This window comes from Lagenorhynchus albirostris, chromosome 8 (genome assembly GCF_949774975.1).
Source record: "Lagenorhynchus albirostris chromosome 8, mLagAlb1.1, whole genome shotgun sequence".
NCBI classification, from domain to species: Eukaryota; Metazoa; Chordata; class Mammalia; order Artiodactyla; family Delphinidae; genus Lagenorhynchus; species Lagenorhynchus albirostris.
Genome location: NC_083102.1, coordinates 32,266,187 through 32,290,141, shown reverse-complemented (window position 1 = coordinate 32,290,141; position 23,955 = coordinate 32,266,187). Strand labels below are relative to the sequence as shown.

Sequence of the window (23,955 nt, the reverse complement as noted above, 5' to 3'; positions counted from 1 at the left end):
GGCTGCCTACAGGATCTGTTGGCTTCCTGGGATTTGCCTATCCCAGTCCAATAATTCACTTACAATAGATCAGTTACTTGCTATCTTACATCTTTTTATTCATTTTAGGGTTTCTTCTCCCTTTGTCAGTCTGACAATCATTCTCCCTGATGGAGAAACCAGGAACAAAATAGGAGTTAGAGAGTTTTGTTTTCTCTTTATTATCTGCTGCTACTAACTATAAACTTTCCTTGTTTTGATGTTGTTGTTGTTGTGTTGTTTGTCTTTTTTGCTTATTTATATTTGTCATGGTTTTGGAGAAGTGGGGGTGGTGATAGGGCCTTAAACGTAATTTAAAAACAGGGAATAGATGGTTGTCTTTAACATTTTTTGTTTTGCCTTTATTTTGTTTTGCAAGCTTCAGCTAATGTGGAGTTGTAGCTCTCCTGACATTATTCTGAAAAGCTCATTTCTCTTGTAGCCCTTCATTACATGCCCTCTTTCCATCTTTTTTTACATGTCCTTTAGAAATATGACCTTGTGAGAGATCTCTGTGCAGCCGTAGTGGTTACTTGTCACCCCTCTTTTCTTCCTGAGAGGGTCATTTGTGATTGCAGTTTTGATTAGACATTTGGAAGCTGCTTAATCCTCTTAAACCATTTTTCCTTCTGCGTCTCATGCCATTGAATCACGCCTCTTTTCTTTGAATTTTTTGAAATCCACCTTACCTTCTCTGATTATCCTAAAGTCCGAAATGACATAGTAACTCTCTCTGAATGTTCCTATCAATTTTCATTTCACCAACTATTTTTTTCTTCTTGGTCAGAATTAGGTCCAGAGTTGAAGTTCCCCTAATTGCTTCCTCTACCATCTGGGAGATAAAATTATTACCAAAGTAAGTCAAGAACCTGTTGAGTGCCCTACTTCTAACCAAATGAGACTTCTTCTAGCAGATATCTGGATGGTTGACACCCCCATCACCATACTTTCTTGCTTCTGTATGTGTATTGTGTTGTGACAGGATGCATCATCTCTATCTTCCATTGAGCTGAGCAGTCTGTTCTGTACTCCCCAACCATTAGCACTTCTATTGCTCTTTCCTTTCTCCTTCACTCATAAGCTCTTAGCATGTTTCTACCCCAGACTCATGAGTTTCTACATAGATGTATGTTTTCTTGGCCAATAGTGCTACTCTGCCTCTCCTCCTAAGAGTGCTATTTGCAATATAAATAAACAAAGCAAGCAAGCTAGCCCCAACCTGTCTTGAGTTCCCAGCCCACCAACTATAATCTTATAGCTAATTCCTCTGATACTGTGTCCACCACTCAGTATTATAATCTCAATTTTCACTTCATTACCCTGGACCTTATATTTATGTGTCGGCATCTGAAGCCTGAAGTGTTGCTTCCCAATGCCCAACCCATTTATTTCTCCAGTGAATCACTGGGCAGTTTTAGCATCATAATTGTTCTCTCCAAGTCATATCTGCTGCCCTCCACAGTAATTGGTTTTACAGCTTTTTTCCTGGGCGTTTTTTTCTCCCTACCTCACCACATTCAGTTTAAAGCCCTATTGATCAGTCCTGCCTGAAATTAGAGGGACTGGCTAAAGAACTTACAAGACCCCTTCTCAAGGCTAAGATTAACTAGTAACCCCAAATCTCACATAAGCCATAAATTCAGCCTCCTTTTCCTACCTGGCTGTTGTAGTTTATGAATAGTAGAAGTAACATTTGGTTTCACTTTCTGTTTATTTTCTCTCTTGTGGTCTGATGGAGGTTGTGATAAGTAGGGAAATGACCACAAGAGAGGCAGTGGAGAAAGCCAAGGGATATGCACAGATCAGGACCTGTGTGGTTTGCTCTGGCCTCACCATTTCCTTATTACATTCCCTTTCTTTGGCATTTGGGTTGTTGTTCTATGATTTGGAAGGTTTAAATTTTCAAGAGTTCCCCTTGTTCGTTGGTTGAGTGTTTATCCTTTCTGACTTCCTATGTTAGAGGTTGTTGAAAGGATTAAATGAGACGATATATGTTAAGTGCCTGGTACAGTGCTTAATATAAACTAAGCAACAGGTGGTAGCTATTCTTGTTAAAGGTGTGAGATTTAACCCTTGTTTGCTACTGAGGCTGAATCTAATTTTGAGCTCTTCTGAAATAACCCTACCTGTAGGTTCTTCCAGTATTCTTCTCTGACATAGAAAACCAGTGCTAACTGTAATGAGATGTTGAAGCACTGCTTGTTAAATGAATAACTTCCTTGATTTAATGAATTTCTCATTCTGAATAAACCCTTAGACTAAAGAGAATCTGTGTTTAGTAAATAAAAGTAAACTTTATGGTATCTCTAACTTTGAGTGTCAGAAGGAGATGTTTAATAACAGCTATTATCATTGCCATCGTTAGTTGACATTGTTGAGCATGTACCACATGCTGGCTACTACTGTACTGAGCACTTTTCATGCATCACCTTACTTAACCTTCACAACAACGCTGTGAACAAGTGGATTCCATGTTGTTCTCCATCAGGGAGGCAGAGTAATAACTTGCCCAAAGTGACACACTAATAAGGGGCAGAGTCCATATGCTCCTAACACTACTCATCCTACCTGTCAAGCTAAAACACAGACATTTCTTTTGTACCATTATTTCGTGTCAACAACTACAAACAGGGGTGCATGAACCAGTTGGCCACTCTGCATGCTTTGGCGTAACTCCTGCCCTTCTGCATGCACTCCTACAGCTATTACAATGTCCTTGGATTTGTAATTGATGGCGGCTGTTATCTGAATGGACAGGTGTGCAACTGCTTATATTCTCTTGGCTGAAGAAGAAGCAACAACCATTGCTGAAGCAGAAAAGCTGTTTAAGCAGGCCCTGAAAGCTGGAGACGGCTGTTACCGGCGTTCTCAGCAGCTACAGCATCATGGATCCCAGTATGAAGCCCAACATAGTAAGGTTTCCTCCACGTTGACATGTTGGGGGATCAGAATTGTAACATGATTAATCAGAGCAGATTTTCAGTCCAGTTCAAAAGACACTTCTCCTAGATTAGAATAAATATTGTTTTTTGCCTTTCTTTGTTTTTATTAATTTTTCTTCCCCATAAGAGCACAGCACATAATTAACTTATAGCTTCATTACTGTTCATGTTTTCATGCCTGCCCCTAGATTTTTAACTCTAGAAATAAAAGTAATAACCTTTAATCGTGACCCTTTTGCTCCTCGGAATTCTTACATATTTCTGTTTATCAGTTGCTTCTCTGCCCCATAGTTTTAAATCCTAATTGGGAAACAGGACTTAAATTAGCGTTAATGCTCTCAGAGGTTTTGTCTTATGGGTCTTCTACAGCATGGGTTGCAATAGGACAGCTAAGAATATAACAGCTATTGGTGATTGCCTCAGTATTTAGCTCTTATTTAGGAAGCACTGCTGTTGGCTCCTAGGGAGAAAGAGCCATGAATTCCTAATTATGTATCTTTTTTATATTTAAATTATTTAAAATAATGGTTTCTTTTATTTAACATAACTTCAAAATGAGACCTTTCACTTTAGTACACTAAACTGAGAGTCAGTGTTATTTTAGGGGAATGGTATAAAAAAAAGACAACAAAATCATTTCTGGAATTTCTTGAGCTCCTCGACTTGTCAATTTGTTGGTTGTTTAAGCAGAAATTTAGTGATCCTTGTGAGAGGGAGTGTTTTCATTGTCTAACCAAACTTTGGGTTGTTTCTTTAAAATGGAATTTCTCTCATTTCTCTCTCCTGCGTCTTGGAGAGTAAGAGTGTATCTCCTTCATATTTGAGATTATAAAATTAAGTTTTAGTGTTAAGCCTGGATTTGGTGCAGAAACTGAATGCATTAGTCCCTGTGACTAAGGTATAGTGAGATCTTTGCATTGTGGCCTGTGTATATAAGTCTGTCCACATAACCCCTCAATACACAGGTTTTAATTTTTATTCTTAGTAGTATATATGTTAATCAGGTCTCTAATCACCATCTATATCTTGCTTTTTTAAAAAAATTATGTATAGCACAGTGAATTTTGAAGACATATATAGTAAATGTCTGTTTTGTGAATTAAATGAGGATTAATACATAAAATTACATAATCTGTAATATAACTTGAGAAATTTTCTTTATTTCTTTTCTTCTGTAAATTAATCCCTTCAACCTGTTGCCTAAATCTATCCAAAAACATATAATCACATCTTTAAAGTAATTTGTATGTACTTGGCGGATATTCAGCACACATCTTGTTCTCATTGTTTGAAACTTGAAATGTTAGTACTTTGGTCTTAACATCTTTTAATAGCTGCATATTATACATATACTTAATCTATAACAGGTGTGTCATATTTTTCTAAAACATGGTAATTTTATTGAGGATTAAGTACATACATGTTCTCACTGGTCTGGAAACATATCCAGAAATACACATAATTAAAGAAGAGATTAAGATGAGAAGTTGTTAATGTACTTTTTAAGAGCCATTTTAGTGACTGTTATTACAAGTATTTAGCTTGTCAATACTTTCTCTAACACTAGGGTAGTTTTTCATTTTGTTGCATGGTCTATTGTCATATCTGGAATGTGTTATGTTGCCATTTAAAATTGACTGCTTTGGGGACCTGGAGATGATTATGATGTCACTAGTGTTAGGGAAAGAATAATGTAAAACAGAAGTTCAAGATGAGGCTTCTCCAGACTTAATGTCAAGAAGGAAAAAAAAATAGTTCATCAGGATGCAACCTGAGATTCACCTCTTTGCATCTTCACCAAAAGCATGCACGCTAGAAGAATGTGGAATTCTTGCTTGTAAACCTCATGCAATGTGGGTATGTTCATTTTCCCAGCACTTTGTAGCAGATGATTTTATTTATCGAATATTCAACATCCTAACTCAAAAGCATGACTTAATAGTCACATGATTTGACCTTTGGAAGTCTAAGTACTTTGACTTTACTCTGTTTGCATTCTGCTATTAGAAAAGTTGTCAGTGCTCCTGGCAGTAAGGAAAAGTCAAAGGAGCAGACTCTTCTCTCTGAGGTTTTCCTTTAAGGGCATGAAAAATACGCCTCTGTATTTTTTCTTGCTGCTGAGCTGAAAGCTCTTGTTTTTTTTTTAAGTTTTGGTGCTTTATGTCTCCCTCTTCAGGACGAGACACCAATGTCTTGGTCTACATCAAAAGAAGGCTAGCAATGTGTGCCAGAAGACTCGGGAGGACCAGAGAAGCAGTGAAAATGATGAGAGATGTGAGTTTGAATTCATGTTTGGGAACAGTGACAATGCACCTGACTTACAGAAGGAGGAACCCACTGAATGGGGCCACGGCAGACAGTACCACTGATGGTGTGGTGGTCCCATAAGGGCTGGGGTTCTGTTCTAGCTCCAAACTTAGTAGATGAGTAATCTTGGACAAGTTACTCAGCTTGTTTGTGCCCTGTTTCCTCACCTGTAAAGTGGGGATAACAGTAACTTTAGCAATAACAATACACTAATAATAATGATTACTACTTAGGAGTGTTGTGAAGATTAAATGAGATAATACATGCAAAGCTTTTAATAGAGTGACTGGCCTATTTAAGAAATCTCAGTAGATCTCCTTATTATTAGACCTTTGCGACTGTAGCCAGAAGCCAAGAATGAGATCAGCCATTTTAGCTAACTGACTTTTTTTGTGTTTAGTTGTTAGGAAGATTTGAATAAACTATGGCTGAAATTGCTACTCTCAAATTTAATAACATTATGATCTAATCTTATTATAGTCACTTCGAGCATTTTCCTACGTTCTTGAATCAGGATATTTTATTAGTGGTAGTCAACATAATAAGAGAAAATAGGTGAGAGTTTTAAAACAGAAGAGAACCAAAGGAGGTTATTATTATGTAACTTTAAATAAAAGCAGTGGTTTTAAGGGAAACCGGTTGAGGAACTTTTACTTCCACATTTTTTTTTCACATTTTTTTTTATAGTAAGAAATACTTTTCATAAAGAAACGGACACCAGTGGGAATTGTATTTATAAACCATTTTCTTTTTAAAAACAATCTCAGAAAGCCTTTGTCAACGTTTTATTCTTCTACTGTCTTCCTGAATTAGGAGACAGGTAACTGCCCATTATAAAAATGAAAGAAACGAGGGGTAAGATAAAAGTGGCATCCTGCCCAATTCTCAGCTTTTGGGTTTGAGAACAGGACTGTGTAAACCCAGTGAGCCTTTCCTCAGTTTGTCTCTGGAAGGGTAGTAATTCATGTAAATTCCCAGTTACTCTTTGGTGGTGGGGACCTGCACTCCAGGCTCAGCCCTGGTTATTTCTGCAAGTTACAGTCTAATGTGAAGGCCCAAGTGAGGCCCATACTTCTGGCTCGGGTTCTGGCTACTCCATTAAACAGCAGTTTAGCCACCAGACGTGAGGAGAGGAACAGAGGAGGGAGATTCCAAGATAATTCTACCTTGACTGAAGGTGATAGATGTTTCTTAGGCAAAGCCACTGCAAGGGGGATCTCCCAGGATTAAATTCTTTTGGTCGAAGGAAGAATTTAAAGAATGTTATATAGTGCTAAATTTTAGAAAAGGAGATTTCTGTAGAAACATGACTTGCCTGCAAAGCTTTTTAACTTGCAGAAATTCCAGCTTTTGATATAGTGGAGAAACTCTACCAGTCCCTGAAAGAGCTGAGAATTTTATGAAGGATGGGGTATTTCTGTATCTTAAAGTGGCCCAGCCACATTCAGCCTTTAACAGGGTATTTTATATTTATTGCCTTTTCTTAACCTTAATTAGCCTGGGACAGGCGTGCATGGAGGAACAGATTTTGGTGATTTTCTTTATTATATGCTTAAGCAATTTCATAGGAAAAACAAACTCAGATGATTTTAATTCCAGTTTTTTTAATCAGTCTCATGCTGATTGTCATCATTTTTAGTATATACATATAAAATTTCACATGATTAAAAGCAATATGTCTATACTATGGTTTGATTTTTGTTTAACCTTATTTTATATTTACAATCCCATTTATTGACTTAGTCTACAAATAGATCTTGGGGGAAAATTTGGAATCCAGTGTAATAAATGCTGGGCAGGGAGTAGGAAAACCTGCAGGTAACTCTCAGCTTTGCTCTTCACTAGCTTTGTGACTCGAGGCAACTTCCTTCCCTTTCATGGGCTCTTCATTTGTCTTCTATAAATTGGGGATAATGATTCTTACCTAAAAGAGTAACTGAGGGAGTCATGGGGACAATGAAATGAGATAATGTGAAAACACCTGGCATATAGTAGACGTGCTTACCTTTTTTCCCTATTTTTTCTCCATTACATAATTATGTCTTAATTTGCTGAACTATACCCCTGATGGGCATTTTTGGATATTTATGATTTCTTTTTCTTGAATGAATCAATTAGTCTCTCTCCTTCTCTTTTCATATGTGTATACACACACATCCATATACATGTATATATCTATAATCCTATGTATATATTTCTTGGGTTACTTTTCTAAAAAAAAATATCTGTCACATTATTAGACTACCAATACATGTTGTCTTTTGACTGGGTCTACGGAGCATCCAGTAGATATGGGCCCTAGTGCTGTAAACAGTCCAGTGAAGGACACCGTCAGACATGGTGGAGATTTGTTTTGAAGAGAAATATCCAAAGTGCTCTTTCCTTCAGAAACTGCTGGAACCCTAAACGGAGGAGGGGAGGTTGAGGCCCCTCTTTCTGTTAAAGCCGAAGCTGGTCCCCGCCCTGCAGCAGACAGTTGGGCCAGCCTGGCTCCTCTCAGGTCACGGGTCACGCGTAGACAGGGACTTCCCTGAGGGGCCACTCCTTCAACAGCGTGCTCACGAACCATCTTGCTGGGAAGCTTCCTCTGATAAAACAGCGCGCTGGGTTCCAGGCAGCCTGCTGATAAAGCATTAGGGCAGGAGGATCTAAGTTTTCATTAAGACACAGCCATCCTCCCCCGTGTGCGTTAGTCGAAACTTTCCTAGAGCAGATTTTAAAGTGGACATAGAAATGGCAGAGTCAGAATGCCTTCCCTGTAGAAAGTAGACTCTTTAAAACATTTCTCTGGCAATCCCTTAAGAAAGGGAAAACTATTAAAAACTGTTCATTGGTGATTTATCCTGAAAGAGAATGAATGGGAATTCTGGGAAGGCCAGCTGTCGATGGTTATGGATCAAAATATTGATCCTGTAAGTGAAATATTGATGAGGTAAGAAAACATAGGCTTCTTAATGTCAAGATTCATGGTTTCTCGTTTTGAAAGCAACACATGAATTATTTTGAATTCCCAGGATGTTTTCTCAAAAACTCACTTTAATTAGCTTCCTTTTGCAGTCAAGAATACAAAAGCACCTTCCTTACTGAAGGAGTGTTTGGCAGTGAATAGAGCTAATAAGAGAGCATGGTGGCTTTTGAACTTCACTATAAGGTGTTACTTATTATTCAAAATGAAAAGAGTTACATTTAAAGAAAGTCTTTCTTTTTCAAATTTAAAGAAAATCTATTTGCTTATTCTCATTTGGGGGAATTTTGCCTCTTTTATTTTAAAAAAATTTTATTTTATTTTATTTTTGTTTTCGTTCTTCCCCGCCTCTTTTATTAACATTTGATATATGACACAATTTTTCTCTTTTTAACTTATACCATTTAGCTAACCTCACATTTTTCCTCTGTCTTTCCCTGGCCCTATTTGAGTAGATTGGAAATAGAATTCATAAGGCTGACTGGTCTGGCCCCTTAGCCATATCAGTCAGAATTGGTGTAAACTGGTATGGGTGGGATTGTGTGCTCAGATAAGAGGACCCTCTTAAAGCTCCTCTTGCCCCAGGTCATTTGGTCTAGGGTATGATTTCCCAGTCTTGGCACTATTGACATTTTGTGCCACATGGCTTTGTCGTGGGTGTCCTGTATTGTAGGCTGTTCAGCGGTATTGCTGGCCTCTACCCACTAGATGCAGTAGCAGCCCACCCCCTTGTTGCTCCCCAGTGCGACAACCAAAAATGTCTCTAGACACTGCTAGTCTTTAGACATTTGTCCCCTAGGGGAGGGGGTGTGCAAAATCATTACCCATTAAGAACCACTGATCTGGAGAATCCTACAGTGAGTAGATATGTTTTAGGGCAGACATCAGATTTTTATTCACTCTGCTTGTTGGTAGTCTGAGTTTCCCCTATGGTGGGTACAAACCTCTAAAGCATCCCTAAAATTGATTAGCTCCTACTAGAACCCTTGACCTGGGACCAGGCTGGTTTGAGGAGCTATTTTGTCTCATATGGGATTCCCTGAATAGGTATCTGGGGTATGAAGAGTAAATGAACTTAAAGATTTTGGCGGTGTCCTAGTTGGAGGGATAAGAAAGAAACAGAGGCAAATTATGGGGTGGAGGTCTTCCTTGGTCCTTGTCCATGCTTCTAGATCATCGTCTGCCTCTCTTCCCTAACATCTAAAGCTCCTTTGAAAGTTGACCGTAAGCTCTCAGACTTTACCACCTGTTTTGCCTCCTTTTGGTAGTTTTCTGCAGACCTCTGAGTCATTCTCCCTGATTCCTGTTTCACCCTCTCTCTCTGCAACAATACCTCTTTCACTATCCTGGCCTCTCATTTGACACAGGTCATCACAACCTTCTTAAAACATTTTATTTATTTTAGGAAACCATGCTCTCTAAGTTCTCCTGAAATTGCAGTCTTCCTGGCTAGATTCTCCTCATCTTCCTAACTTCCCAAATTTGAAGTGTCCCCTGGCCTGTCCTAAGCCTTCCTTTCTATTTCCATCTACAACTCTGGATGATGACATTCAGACTCAGAGTTTTGAATATCATCTAAATGCTGATGAACATTTCTGTAGTGTTTATTATGTTCTAGGCGTTATTTTAAGTGCTTTACAAATATAAATTACTTAATTCTCACAACAGCCCTTGACATAGGTGCTTGTTCAAGGTTACATAGCTAATGAGTATTTCTGAGAATGTGATCTTCCAATCCAATCACCTGCACCAGAAATATCCAGGGTGCTAGTTGAGCACCTGCTTCACAGGATTAGTGTAGGAATTAAATGGAATAATCCGTACAAGGCACTCGGCACAGGACTTCACGAATAAGTACTCAGTGTGCTATTCTTACCATTACTGTCTAAGATATATTGTTAAGTGATAAGGAAAGGTGTAAATATTAGGTATAGTTTGATTCCATTTTTTTCAATTAAAAATAGATGCTAATATCAACCAGTGGTTCTCAAACTTTTTGGTCTCAGAACCCCTTTAAAACTACTAAGGACCCCAAAACGTTTGTTTTTGTGGGTTTATCTATTGATATTTATCATTTTTGAAACTAAAACTAAAACTAAATTACATCCACAAAGACCCTGTCTCCAAATAAGGTCACTTTCATAGGTACCAAGGGTTAGGATTTCAATATATTTTTTGGAGGACACAATTCAACCCACACCACCAGGTTATATATAAAAGCAAAATATAAACTCTTTGTCAATACTTTTATTCTTTCTAAATTTCACTGCCTATATCAGATTAGCTGAAGGCATGTTTTATATTCTTTAGACCATGTTAAACCCTTTCTCAGTCTAGCCGGTAAAGGTTATAACTGCTAAACACCCTTCTTTTGTTCTTAGTCGGGGCTCTTTATAAAAAATAGTGAGAGGAAACTGCAGTTACCTCAGCCCTGGGCTTGTATCCTTCCTGCATTTTCAGCATTCCATGATTCCCAGTTGAGAACTGGAGTGTTTTCAGTTTTTTGTCATGTAAGTTACATATTGAGTATTACTATGTACCAGACATTTTGCTAAGAAGTTTACGTATACCATCTCATTTAACTCACACACCATAGGTGTCCTATTAAGTTGGAAGAATAATTTGTACTCACTGTAACAAGTCAAAGAATAAGGAAGTTATGATCTCTCCTCCACTCCTGCAGTGCCATCTCACTGAGGTAACCAACACTTGTGATTCAGTTTACATCTTTCCACCCCCTTTTCTTTGCTCCTATAAATACGTATCTGATCATGTAAGGATTTTGAGCAGAGTTGATTTGTATCTTAACCAAGTTTCCATATGAGAATTAAGCCTTCATGGGGATGCTCACTTTCTGAGCTTCTTCCGTGGGGACTCCCTCTTAAAGAAGACGTACAGATTTTGAGATAATATAGTGCCATTTCTCCTGATCTCTTTTTTCACAATTATTTTATCCCTGTTTTTCACTGTTCTCAATTTTTATCTCAAATCACTTATTCAGGTGATCCCTTCATTAAGGCGAGATTAGGGCCAATGAACAGAGAGAGACAGGGTTTTTGAGCCAAATTTTAAAAGCATACAAAAGGATAAGTGAAGCTCATTAGATTTTGAGCGTCTTGAGTGCTGCTATGGTATTTAGTTTTCTTGTGTGTCCCTCTCAGCACACTGCACAGTATCTTGTAGATAGACAGTCAAGAAAATATTTGAGCTGGTGAATCAGAGCTGTGGCATACAAATTCCCAGTTAGCACTTTGCACCTGTGACTTTTGTTTCCCAGCCTTTGTTAAGACGCTTCTTTGTTACTGGTTTAATTCTGCTGATTTTCTACCTTCCTTAGAAGTGGTAACATTTATTTTTAAACTAAAGTAAATTAAAGCAAGTTCTCTTTAGAATATTATTGTAGATGTTCATTATATATCATCCCTTTTAGGTCATTAGAAGTATCCTAGGGTGTAAGCAATTGACCTTTGGGAATTAATTTAATAGTATTGGTATTAATAGCAAGAGGATGCGCTTTAAATGATTTGCAAAGTGGAGCACTTCTAATGAAAGCACACTTTAGAAAATATAAACCTCTGGGACTAATCAAACTCTTTGGAACATTAAGGACTATTAATTTGCGTTTTTGTCTGCTTATGTTCACGAAGAAAAATCTTCATGAAATTAATGATTTATAAAAAGAACTGGTATGCCCTTCCCAAATTGTTAAAAAAATTTTAGAGAATATTCTGTAACGAAAATTCTGTTTTTATTGCATAGGTAGGAAGATCTTTTTAGGAGGAAAATTCTAGCTGGATATATTGGAGGTTAATTTCTATTCCCTTTTATCTCTTTTTCCTTATTCTTAAATCCTCTAGTTTCATTCCTTTCTTCCCTCCACCTTTCCATTCCACAGGTCACATTTCCCTTTTATCAATACTTCCTTAAAATTGTCTTGGATTGGGCTTCCCTGGTGGTGCAGTGGTTGGGAGTCCGCCTGCCGATGCAGGGGACACGGGTTCGTGCCCCAGTCCGGGAAGATCCCACATGCCGCAGAGCGGCTGGGCCCGTGAGCCATGGCCGCTGAGCCTGCGCGTCCGGAGCCTGTGCTCCACAAGGGGAGAGGCCACAACAGTGAGAGGCCTGTGTACCACAAAAAAAAAAAAAAAAAAAAAAAATTGTCTTGGATTATTATGAATAACTTGGTTGATGGATTGTTTTAGAAGATGTTAAGTAGATTGTTGAAAGAAGTCAAGTACCATTATGTAGGCGTGAGGCACGGGAAGAGTAGCATTTGAATATGTTCAGGCAACCGAGTATCACTTGAACATAGTTACTTTCAAGCTTTTAAGACAACCAGATATATCATTAAACTAAAGATAAAGTGTGCAGCGAAATATGTTAATTCCTAGTAAGTGTTCCTGAAGTGTTTGTTGGCATGTTTTCTAGATTCTATCTTTACTATACTCACAAATAAAGAAAAAGTGAATCTTGAAAGCAAATGCTATCAATAGTAACTCACTGATCTTCAAAGGCTATGACTTTGAAAACTTAATAGACCTTTGCTTTTTTTTTAATAATGATTTGCTTTTCTGGATTTGCCTGATATATTAAGTTGACTTATTCAATAAATTATTGGCAATTAGTACTTTATATAGAAAGGAAAATTATTTAACCAATAAGAGCAAATAATAGATTTATTGCTTATTGACTTACCTTGTTGCATCAGCAATGATGAAGCAGTTTCATCAGCACTGTATTCTGTATTCACTATTCAGAGTGAAGGGCTGGTGGCAAATAATCCCTGAGCCAGATGAGAGTGTTATTTACCTTAGGTGTTGTCATTTACATAAAAGTCTTATTTGTGGCATAATAAATTCATGGCTGATAAGCTAGCTGTCACTATCAGGGTTTTTCATATGCTGGGCCCACATTTTTCCATGTGGTGAGTAGTATCCACTACTGAGTAGAGCTTTCAATGTATACGGCTGGCCTATGAGCAGTTCTAGATAGATGCCTGTCATCTGGGAGTTTGATTTGGCTTCCCTCCTCCAGTCAACTGTTCTTGACCTCCCTTTCCACGTATTCATCTTTGGCTTCTGCTTCTCCACTATGTCTACAACCAGTTCTTCTCTTGGATTCCGGCTGTTCTGCATTTCAGCTTCACAGGACTCAATCCTGGCTTCATTCAGTGGCTCCAGTCATGCCCACTGTTTATCTAGTTCCACGTCATCTCTCTCCCTTTCTACACTGCAGCCCCGATTTTGGTCTTCCGCTACCCACGTTGCACTAAACCATCCAGTTATTCATCTATTCGTTTATTCAGCGAAAAAGGATTGAACCTCCATTTCATGCCAGTCCCTGTTCTGGGTGATAGGTATAATCAATAAACAAAACAAAGACCACTGACCTTACATGCTTTACATTCTAGCAGAGAAAAGAGACAAAAATAAACATAATAAGCATGTATTTTCATAGCATATTAGAAATTGATAAATGCTGTGGATAAACAATGAAATAGAGCAGGATAAGGAAAATAAGGAAAGGCAGTGGGCAGAGAGTGGAGGCCATGGAAATCAGTTTTAATAAAATGATCAGGTATGTGTGATGTAGAAGGTGACATTTCATCAAAGGCCCTGAAGCAGGAGTATACTGGTGCACTCAAGTAATAGCAAAAGAGTTCTGGGTGGAACAGAGTAATCCCAGGGGAGGGGTGGAGCTTACAGATGATGTAGGGTTTTTGGACCATAGTAAGGGCTTCAGCTTTTGCTCTGGGTGAAATGGGGGCCATGAAAGGTTTTGAGCCGAGGAGTGACATGACCACTCTTAATTTTTACAGCCTGCTGTGTGGCAAGGGGGAAGCAAAGAGGTCAATCGGAAGGCTCTTATATTAATCTTGGCGAAAGACAGTGGTGGCTCAGGCCTGAGTAGTAGCAGAGGAGGTGGTGAGAAGTGATCAGATTCTACATATATTTCAAAAATAGGACCAGCAAGAGTTGCTAATCTATCAATATGCCGTGTGAAAAAAAAGAGAGAAGTCAAGGATATTTCCAAGGACTTTGCCATGGAAGGAGAGGAGTTCCTATCAGCTAAGATGTGGAAACCTGCAGGATTTTTGGGAAAAGTTGAGTTCAGTTTTGAACATGCTATATTTGAGAGAGCACATTACTCATTTTTATCATAAATAATAGCTTCTTAATCTTTTTGTGGATCAAAACAAATTTTCGCTTTGTTGAGGTGAGGAAACCATTAAATAGAGGAAAAATAATGGGACCTCTGTGTTTGATGGAATCTCTTCTAAAATATAGATGATGAGGAACTCCCATTATAGTACCATTCATTTAAGAAATCCCAGGAAGGCAAAACCTAATTGATTTTAGAGAGACAGGACCATCACAATCTTGCAAAATATGTAATGCAGTATGTGTTTAACTTACATATCTATAGATTTTCTTTTTCTTACCGTTTTCACTCAACACTTATTTTTCAGGTCTGTCCATGTTTACTTCTCGTACCTCTGGTATATGTTTGCAATTTCTAACTTCTGTGTCCTATTCCCTATTATGCTCTTACTCTGTTTTACTTAACCTTTCCCCTAGTGAGGGCCCCCATATTGCCTCCAGCTTCCCATTATCAACACCCTGATAGACATGCGAGAAGCCTTCCCTGGGGTGTATGCCCAGGAGTGGATTGCTGGATATTAGGCATATGAATGTGGATTTCAGCATGTCCTGCCAGTACACTTCCCAGAATGGCTGCCTGTGATTGTTTAAATTCTCATCAGCAGTACATGACTACGCCCATTTATCTCAGTACTAGGCCTGTTTTAAACACTATATATATGTTAAATATATTTCAAATTCATTGCATATTGCTTTTTATCATGTTATTTCATAATTTAAAAATATGTCTGTAGTTTTTCCCCCCTTTTCATTTTGTATTCTCTTTATTTGCCTCTTTTTACTTTTATTTTTGCTGATTAGTCTTGACAGGGGTGTGTCTTTTTTTTTTAACATCTTTATTGAACTATATAATTGCTTTACATTGTTGTGTTAGTTTCTGCTGTATAACAAAGTGAATCAGCTATATGTATACATATATCCTCATATCCCCTCCCTCTTGCGTCTCCCTCCCACCCTCCCTATCCCACCCCTCTAGGGGGACACAAAGCACTGAGCTGATCTCTCTTTGCTATGCAGCTGCTTCCCACTAGCTATCTGTTTTACGTTTGGTAGTGTATATATGTCCATGCCACTCTCTCACTTCGTCCCAGCTTACCCTTCCCCCTCCCCGTGTCCTCCAGTCCATTCTCTACTTCTGCGTCTTTATTCCTGTCCTGCCCCTAGTTTCATCAGAACCATTTTTTTTTTTTGGATTCCATACATATGTGTTAGCATACAGTATTTGTTTTTCTCTTTCTGACTTACTTCACTCTGTATGACAGACTTTAGGTCCATCCGCCTCACTACAAATAACTCAGTTTCATTTCTTTTTATGGCTGAGCAATACTCCATTGTATATATGTGCCACATCTTTATCCATTCATCTGTCGATGCGCACTTAGGTTGCTTCCATATCCTGGCTATTGTAAATAGAGCTGCAATGAACATTGTGGTACATGTCTCTATTTGAATTATGGTTTTCTCAGGGTCTATGCCCAGTAGTGGGATTGCTGGATCATATGGTAGTTCTATTTTTAGTTTTTTAAGGAACCTCCATACTGTTCTCCATAGTGGCTGTATCAATTTACATTCCCACCAATAGTGCAAGAGGGTTCCCTTTTCTCCACACCCTTTCCAGCATTTACTGTTTCTAGACTTTTTGATGGTGGCCATTCTGACTGGTGTGAGGTGATACCTCATTGTGGTTGTGATTTACATTTCTCTAATGATTAGTGATGTTGAGCATCCTTTCATGTGTTTGTTGGCCATCTGAATGTCTTCTTTGGAGAAGTGTCTATTTAGGTCTTCCGCCCATTTTTGGATTGGGTTCTATGTTTTTTTGATATTGAGCTGCATGAGCTGCTTGTATTATTTTGGAGATTAATCCTTTGTCAGTTGCTTTATGTCTTTTTTATTAAACTTTTCGAAAGAACTAGGATTTGGTTCTATTTATTTACTCAACTTTTTTGTCTTTATTCCAGTTTTACTGTCCATATTTGTACTACTCCTTTCTCCTCCTTCTCTTCTTTCTCCCCTCCCCCATTCTCTGTGTTTATTGCCTTTTTATCAGTTTCTTAAGTTAAACACGTAGCTCCATTTGATTCTAAGTATCTCTTTATTTCCTTATAATTTCATCTTGTTCCACATAGTGTGTTTTTAGCCCCTTTTCATTGATTTATAATTTTTTATATTATATTTATTGAACATAGATCATATGATATTGATTTGGGGAAAATTTAATGGAGGCCTCCTCTGAGGCCTAGTTACATGGTCAGTTTTCATAAATTTTATATCTGTTTGAAAGGAGTATGCTTCTGCTGGTTACAAAAGTCTATATGTATTTACTAGTTTGAGCTTACTAATAACCACGTTATTCAAATCTTCTGTCTTAGCAAAAACGTCTGTTTGCTCTATCAGTTTCTGAGAAGGATATGATAAGAGTATTCATTTCTAATTGTTTACTTACCTGCTGTTTTCCATGTCCAGTTAATTGTTGCTTTATATATATTGAGGCTATATTGTTAAATGCATTTAAGTTGATAATTATTTTGTCTTACTGATTATTGCGTATATAATGCCCCTCCTTTGTCCCTTAGTCTTTTCTGCCTTGATTTTCTTTTTAACTTGTATTAAGATGGGCTGCTCTAGCTTATTTGGATTTGCATTTGCCTGGTATATTTATCTCCATATTTTATAATCAAGTTTTCTGTAACTTTTTGATGGACCATTTGTATCTGTAAAATTTTTGCTGAATATTGTCTTCAAAATCTGACAGTTTTGTATTTTGGTTGGTATGTTTTCCCATTTGTGTTTATCGTCATTATTATTCTGTTTAGGGTCACTTTTTCTTTCATATTTTGTATCCGTCATACTTTCCCTCTTCCTTTCTTCTCTTCCATTGAATAGATCTGCCAGTTCAATATTTAAAAATTCTGTTTTATTATTCTTGTGGTCCCTACTAACTAGGATCCATACTTATATTTATGGGGTTTTTTTAACATTTTTATTGGAATATAATTGCTTTACAATAGTGTGTTAGTTTCTGCTTCATAACAAAGTGAATCAGCTATACATATACATATATCCCCATATCTCCTCCCTCTTGCATCTCCCTCCCAGACTGCCTATTCCACCCCTCTAGGTGGTCACAAAGCACCGAGCGGATCTCCCTGTGCTATGTGGCTGGTTCCCACTAGCTATCTATTTTACATTTGGTAGTGTATATATGTCCATTATGTTTCTTGATCAGCTATTAAGCTTATCAATGTCTATATCTTTTTCCCAAATGGTACAGTTAACTTAACCTGTGCCTGTACCCTCTCTAGCTCATGCAGCAACCAGGGAAATTTATAAGCAGCTTTTCCTTCTGTGAGATGTGCAGGGAGCACTGATGTCTGAGTCTCTACTGGTTGGCTGGGCTGCTTCTGTGACCAGGAGCCAGTGAAGCTGTTGACTTCTAGGGTGAACAGAGATGTGATTATTGAAAAGAGACGTTTTGGCTGACCTGGGCCAGAAGGAACAGAAACTATAAAGCAGGCAAAGCCAGCAGTGCATGTGATAACCAGGGAGGCCAATGAGTTGGGTCTCTTGGGTTTCTTTTTTAAATAATCAATACGAAAGCATTGAATATATTTACTTCCTAGATAGTTGTCTGTCCTGCTTGTTAAGAGCAGATACCCCCATTGCCTTCTCCTTCTCCCTGGGCTTAGAGATATTGCCTTTGTGACTCAAGAGTCCACTGGTGCACAAGGCTTTCTGAGACCTGAGTCTCATTGAGCCCTCTGAGTGCAAGCATAGTCTCTAGTGGAGCACCTTGCTATACTCTCCCATTAGGAAAATTTTTACTGCTTGGGTAGAGTGAAGGTAGTTACCACCTCTTTTTCTACTCCCAAACACCTTGGACTCCTCTCTTTGCTTCACCTTCCACTTTCAGTTAATGTGCCTAAGTCCTGTTAGCTCTACTGCCATATTCACCTCTTTTCAACTGCACTGCTGTGATCCTCATTCAGGTCACCATTATCTTTCATCTGTACTATGCAGGTGTTCTCCAGGCTAATGCTGCTCTCCTTCTAGAGTCCCTTCCACAGAACGTAATCAAGTAACTTTTATTTTTATTTATTTATTTTATTTATTTTGGGGGGCTGCGTTGGGTCTTTGTTGCTGCGTGTGCACTTCTCTAGTTGCGGCGAGTGGGGGCTACTCTTTGTTGAGGTATGTGGGCTTCTCATTGCATTGGCTTCTCTTGTTGCGGAGCACGGATTCTAGGCATGCAGGCTTCAGTAGTTGTGGCACACAGGCTCAGTAGTTGTGGCTGGTGGGCTCTAGAGCACAGGCTCAGTAGTGTGGTGCACAGACTTTGTTGCTCTGAGGCATGTGAGATCTTTCCGGAGCAGGGCTCAAACCCGTGTCCCCTGCATTGGCAGGTGCATTCTTAACCATTGAGCCACCAGGGAAGTCCCCCAAGTAACTTTTAAAAACTCAGATCAGAACTTGTTACTTTCCTGCTTAACAGCCTTCAATGATTTACCATTACATTTAGAATAAAATACAAATGTTTTCCATGGCCTACAAGGCCCTACATGATCTGCTTCCTGCTTCCTCTTCCAAACTCAGCTTATGCTACTGTTTTCCTCACTTGCTAGGCTAAAGCCACATTGGGCTTCCTTTTGAGTATGCTAAGCTTGCCTGTTACTTCCTTAGGGCTTTGTGCACATATTTCTTTTTGCATGGAATACTCTGTTCCAGATCCTCACTTGGCTGGTCATTTAAGCCCAACTGAAACGTTACATTTAAAAGGCTTTCCATGATACCCAGCTGAAGGAGCACTATACATGCGTACTCACAAACACACAATACACACTCACACACCCTATCATTCTGTCATATTACTGTCTTATTTTTTATTGCCCTTTCACGTTCGAAATTATCTCATTTATTTATTTATTTACCTACTTACTTATTTGTTGTCTGTGTCCCGCATCTCCACTAGAAAGTCACTCCACAAGGGCAGGAACTTCATCTTGTTCCCTGGCACATGATAGCTACTCAGTTAATTTTTGTTGAATGGATGGATAGGTGAATGGATGCCTGGGTGGGGAGTAGACAGTATCACTTCCTAACCGCATCCCGCCAAATGCACAAACAAGGGGACTGGACTGAGATCTTACGACCACATTGCAAGCTCTTTTCCACCCTGAACAGATCTTCAGTTTCTTTAGTGGGCACTCATCTGATGAGAGATTAGGCAGTCATTTCATTTCCATTAAACTCAGGGGGATGAGAAGGGTTGTTTAGCCCAGCAGTTCTGTGGTCAGGTGTTTAGTCATGTATGGTTACTGCTCTGCAGCCCACTCCTGCTCTCTGTCTCTGCCAGCTCCAAAATTTGGAACTTCTCTGGGTCTTTTCTCAGAAGAACAGCTGAGGCTTCCTCTGCTTCCTCTGCTGTAGTTTAATCAATGCCCATTTGTAATTTGTCTTGGAGAAGTTTGTTAAAGTCTCTTGTTCAATGACTGCCAGCCATTCCTCCCACCCTCTTCGCTGTTTTCATCACAGGCATTGGTTTGTCTCCTTTTGTACCACTTTCCCATCATTTCAGTAGGTTTGTGGGAGAGAGAGTAGGTAGACATGCTTGTTCAGTCTTCCGTCTCAGTTTGTAAGTCCTTTGCTTGAGTTTTTTTACTGTAGTGATGTGAGATACATAACGGTTTCTGGAGTAGACTTGGAGTTTATTTATTAATAAATAAGTCTGCCTAGTGCTCTCATACATCCCTGATTTCAGACAGGGAAATTTATTTAGACCTTTTCTCTAAAAAGTAAGAGTTCATTTTACACTGCTGCATCTGAGCATATGTTCCTTTCAGAAAGAGAGAAATGTCACTCCTGTCTTATATAGTTTCTTTTTTAAACTTTGCCTTCTATCCTACAGGGATGGGGAGACACATCTGAATGCTCTGGCTTTAATTTAACAGGTCCTGGTAGAACACCCCCAACTCCTTGGCCCAGTTTGAGAGATTTCAGAGGTAGAGTTGAGAGAAGTTGAAGACTGCTTAGATAAGGGTTTTTTTGGTCTTCTTTTTTTTACCTTTCAGGACATTGAGTGGTGTATGAGGGAGAGAACAAGAAGAGGTCATGGATGATTTCTTGATTTCTTTTTTGGGAAGCTGGGGAGACAATAGTGCCATCATGGAGATTGAGATTGTAGTATTAGTAGCTGGTTTTGGGAGTGGGTGGGGGAGGATAGATGGAATTATTTCAATTATAGATATGCTGTTTTGCAGTACCTGTGGGTCATCCAAATGGAAATGTCTAGTAGGCTTTGGGACATACAGACCTTGAACTCAGGAGAGAAACCTGGGCTCGAGGAAGTTCTGGCAGTGATCAGCATGGAAGATGATTAAAACCATGAGCAACGATGGGATCATATATGGAAGAGTGAATATTTAAAAAGAGGTTTGGAGGAGAGTACAGAATAGTTTGATCAAAGGAGACTTGAGAAGAAATGACTAGTGAAATAGGAAGAAAATCTAGGAGCACGTTGTGCTGTGAAAACCATAGCAAGAAAGGAACATGAATATGAGATCTAGACAGTTCTTAGTGCAGTACTTGTCACACATTAAGTATCTGGTAAATATTTATCATGGAGACAATATTTATCACATTTTACTCCAAAGAGGTGGTTGGTAATTTGGCAAAAGCAAGATCAGTGGGATGTAGAGGGTATAAAATAGATTGCATTGTGTTGTTCGCTGAATGTGAGGTAATGTGTCTTCTGGCGACAACACTTTCAATAAGCTTGTATATAAAAGGGAAAGAGAGGTGATGATACCTAGAACGGAACACATAAGCAGTAGAAGACTTGAGCATGTTCAAATGATGGTGGAAGAAGACTGAGAAGAAAGGCAAAAGTTGAACATACATTTGAAAGAGAGGGGATCGTTGCTAGAATGAGGTCCTGAGGAGTGCATAGTGATGAATTCCAGAGCGCAGGAGAGAAGGATTGACTAAAGGAGGGACCCCAAGTGTGGCTGATAGAAATATGCAGGTGGATCTGGATGCAGATGGGAATTGTAGTGGAGGGGTAGGGCTGAAGAATTGAAGGGGGTCCTGCCTGTTGACTTGTTTTCTTGACTAGTAGTTGACAAGATCTTCTGCTAAGAGTTCACTGGGAGGAGCTGGGTTAGAAGTATGAAGAAATGGTGGAGTGGGGGAGAGAAGTCATCAGGGAAATACTGAGGGTTACTGGGCAGCATCGGCCCAGCAGAGGTTGGAGATCATTATATTTTAGTTGTTCCTCCAAACCTTACACTTGTGGCCTTTAGCCTGAATGTTGGGGCAGAATTGATAGACATCTGGGTTGATCAGAGGTCAGGTGTTGTAGGGTGAGTGCAATAGAAAGACAAGTCAGGAACTTGAGGGATTGTCAAGGAAGTGGTAAGGAGATGAACTGTGGGCTCTAGGTCGGGGAAGGGAGGGAGGGAGGGAAGGAAGAAGGGATGATGGACTCGGTCTTTTCTAGAGACAGGTGTCTTTTGAGTGCCTACAAGGTGCCAACACGAAGTACAGAGTGGACAACAAGACAGACAACAGTTACAGCTCTAATGGAGCAGTTATGAGGAAGAGAGGAGACATGATGATAAAGGCAGTTACAGATTGTGGTGAATGCTATGAAGGAACTAAAAAGGCTGCTGTGATAAAGGGTACCTGGAGAGGGGCTAATTCAGATAATTGCTCAAGGAAGGTGTCCACAGGAGGTAACTTTATTTCTGAGGCCTGAAAGGTGAGAGAGAGAGCCAGCCACGTAAAGATCTGGGCAAAGACGTTACAGAGGAAGAGCTACAGCAGAGACCTTGAGACTGGAAAGAGTTTGGCAAATGAAAAGGAGGCCAGGTGAGTGAAAGAAAGGTTGGAACCAGGTGAATGTGAAAAGGCAGGCAGGAGCTGTGTCGTCCAGGGCTGTGCAGGAAATAGTAAGGTCTTTAGTTTTCACTATAAATATACAGTATGTAAAACTTAAACATGTGTAAAACAAAGGAGGGATGTGATCTTACTGATGATTTTATAAGATTGCTGGGTACATTGTTGAGAATGGAGGGCAAGAATGGAGGCAGGGAGTCCAGGTGAGCAGGTACAGTAGTAGTCCAGACGAGAGCTGATGAAGGTTTGGAATTGGGGGTGGCAATGGAGGAGTGGATGGGTGTGAGATATATTTGGACATAGAATCAGTATGATTTGACTATTGGCAAATCCTATTGCCTCTACCTTTAAAATAGATTTAGAACCCGACACCTCACTATATCTACAGCCACCCCCTTGATCTCAACCATCATTACCCTACATTGGATTATAAGAGCCTTCCAACTGGTCTTTCTGCCTGCACTCTTGTACCCTTGCATCTACTCTGCACACAGCAGCTAGGATGAACCATTTGAAACATGTTTGACCATGTCATTCTTTGGCTTAAAACCTTCATTCTGAATTTAAACCCTACAAGTGGCCTAGAAGACTCTACACAGTCCAACCCTCATTTCTGCTCTGTGTTCACTGTGGTCTAGCCACACTGGCCTTCTTCCTGTTTGTTGAACACGCCAGATTCACTGCCACCTCAGGATCTTTACTTGTGGAACCCTTCCCAGGAATTCTCCTCTTCCAGTCTCATGACTAGCTCCTGCACCCACTTTAGTTTCTGCTTAAATGCTACCTTCGCAATCCCACCTTCCCACCTTCGCAATCCCATCTTCCCTGTGCTGCCTTCACTGACTGCTCTATTTAAAACGTCATCTGCCTGCCATGCCAGCATTCCCTAACTTTATTCATTCCCGGCTTTATTCATTCTCTTTAGAATGTGTCACCACTTGAGAGTCTCTCTTTATATTTATCTGCCTATTTTCTATCTCCCTTCACTAAAATGTCACTTTCGGGAAGGCAGGGATTCATAAAAAGATGGATGTCTTGGGCTTCCCTGGTGGCACAGTGGTTGAGAGTCCGCCTGCTGATGCAGGGGACACGGGTTCGTGCCCCGGTCCGGGAAGATCCCACATGCCGCGGAGCGGCTGGGCCCGTGAGCCATGGCCGCTGGGCCTGTGCGTCTGGAGCCTGTGCTCCGCAACGGGAGAGGCCACAATAGTGAGAGGCCCGCGTATCACAAAAAAAGAAAGAAGTAAGCCCTGTGGTCTCCAACATTGACAGGCTGGGTAGGGGAGGAGCATCCAGTGGCTTCTGAGAAGGAGGACCTGGAAATATAGGAGGAAAACCAGGAAAGTGTGATACCATGGAAGCTAGGAGAAGAAAAAAACTAAGAGTAATGGGAATGGCCTGAGAGAGATAAGGACCAAACAAAGTGGACAGGATAAGGCACCGGTGGTCTTAGTGAAGTTAGAGAGGAAGTTTAGTGTGAGTAATTGTGTAAGATAACTAGAGATTGGTACATTCTGGTCAGAGAGTTGCATAGATGGGACACATCTAGATGTCAAAGTCTGCAGTTTGACTATGACCTTGGGTTACTTAATTGCAGTAGAGGGACAGTCTTTTCCTTAGAGACAGTAAAACAGTTGAGAATCTCTGATACTAGGTGGAATGTTTACAT

General features: G+C 39.6%; 1 protein-coding gene across 7 annotated transcripts in view; it reads left to right on the top strand.

The window, feature by feature from the left end:
* Positions 1-23,955, top strand: part of ST7 (suppression of tumorigenicity 7) — a 254,701-nt gene that overhangs the window by 163,322 nt on the left and 67,424 nt on the right. For 5 of the 7 annotated variants that reach the window (XM_060156802.1, XM_060156801.1, XM_060156806.1 and 2 more), the window contains exons 7-9: positions 806-874; positions 2,776-2,930; positions 5,137-5,234. In XM_060156802.1, coding sequence (XP_060012785.1) covers positions 806-874; positions 2,776-2,930; positions 5,137-5,234 — 322 coding nt within the window. The remainder of the gene's footprint in view (positions 1-805; positions 875-2,775; positions 2,931-5,136; positions 5,235-23,955) is intronic. The other 2 variants (XM_060156804.1, XM_060156803.1) reach the window with 1 other exon arrangement.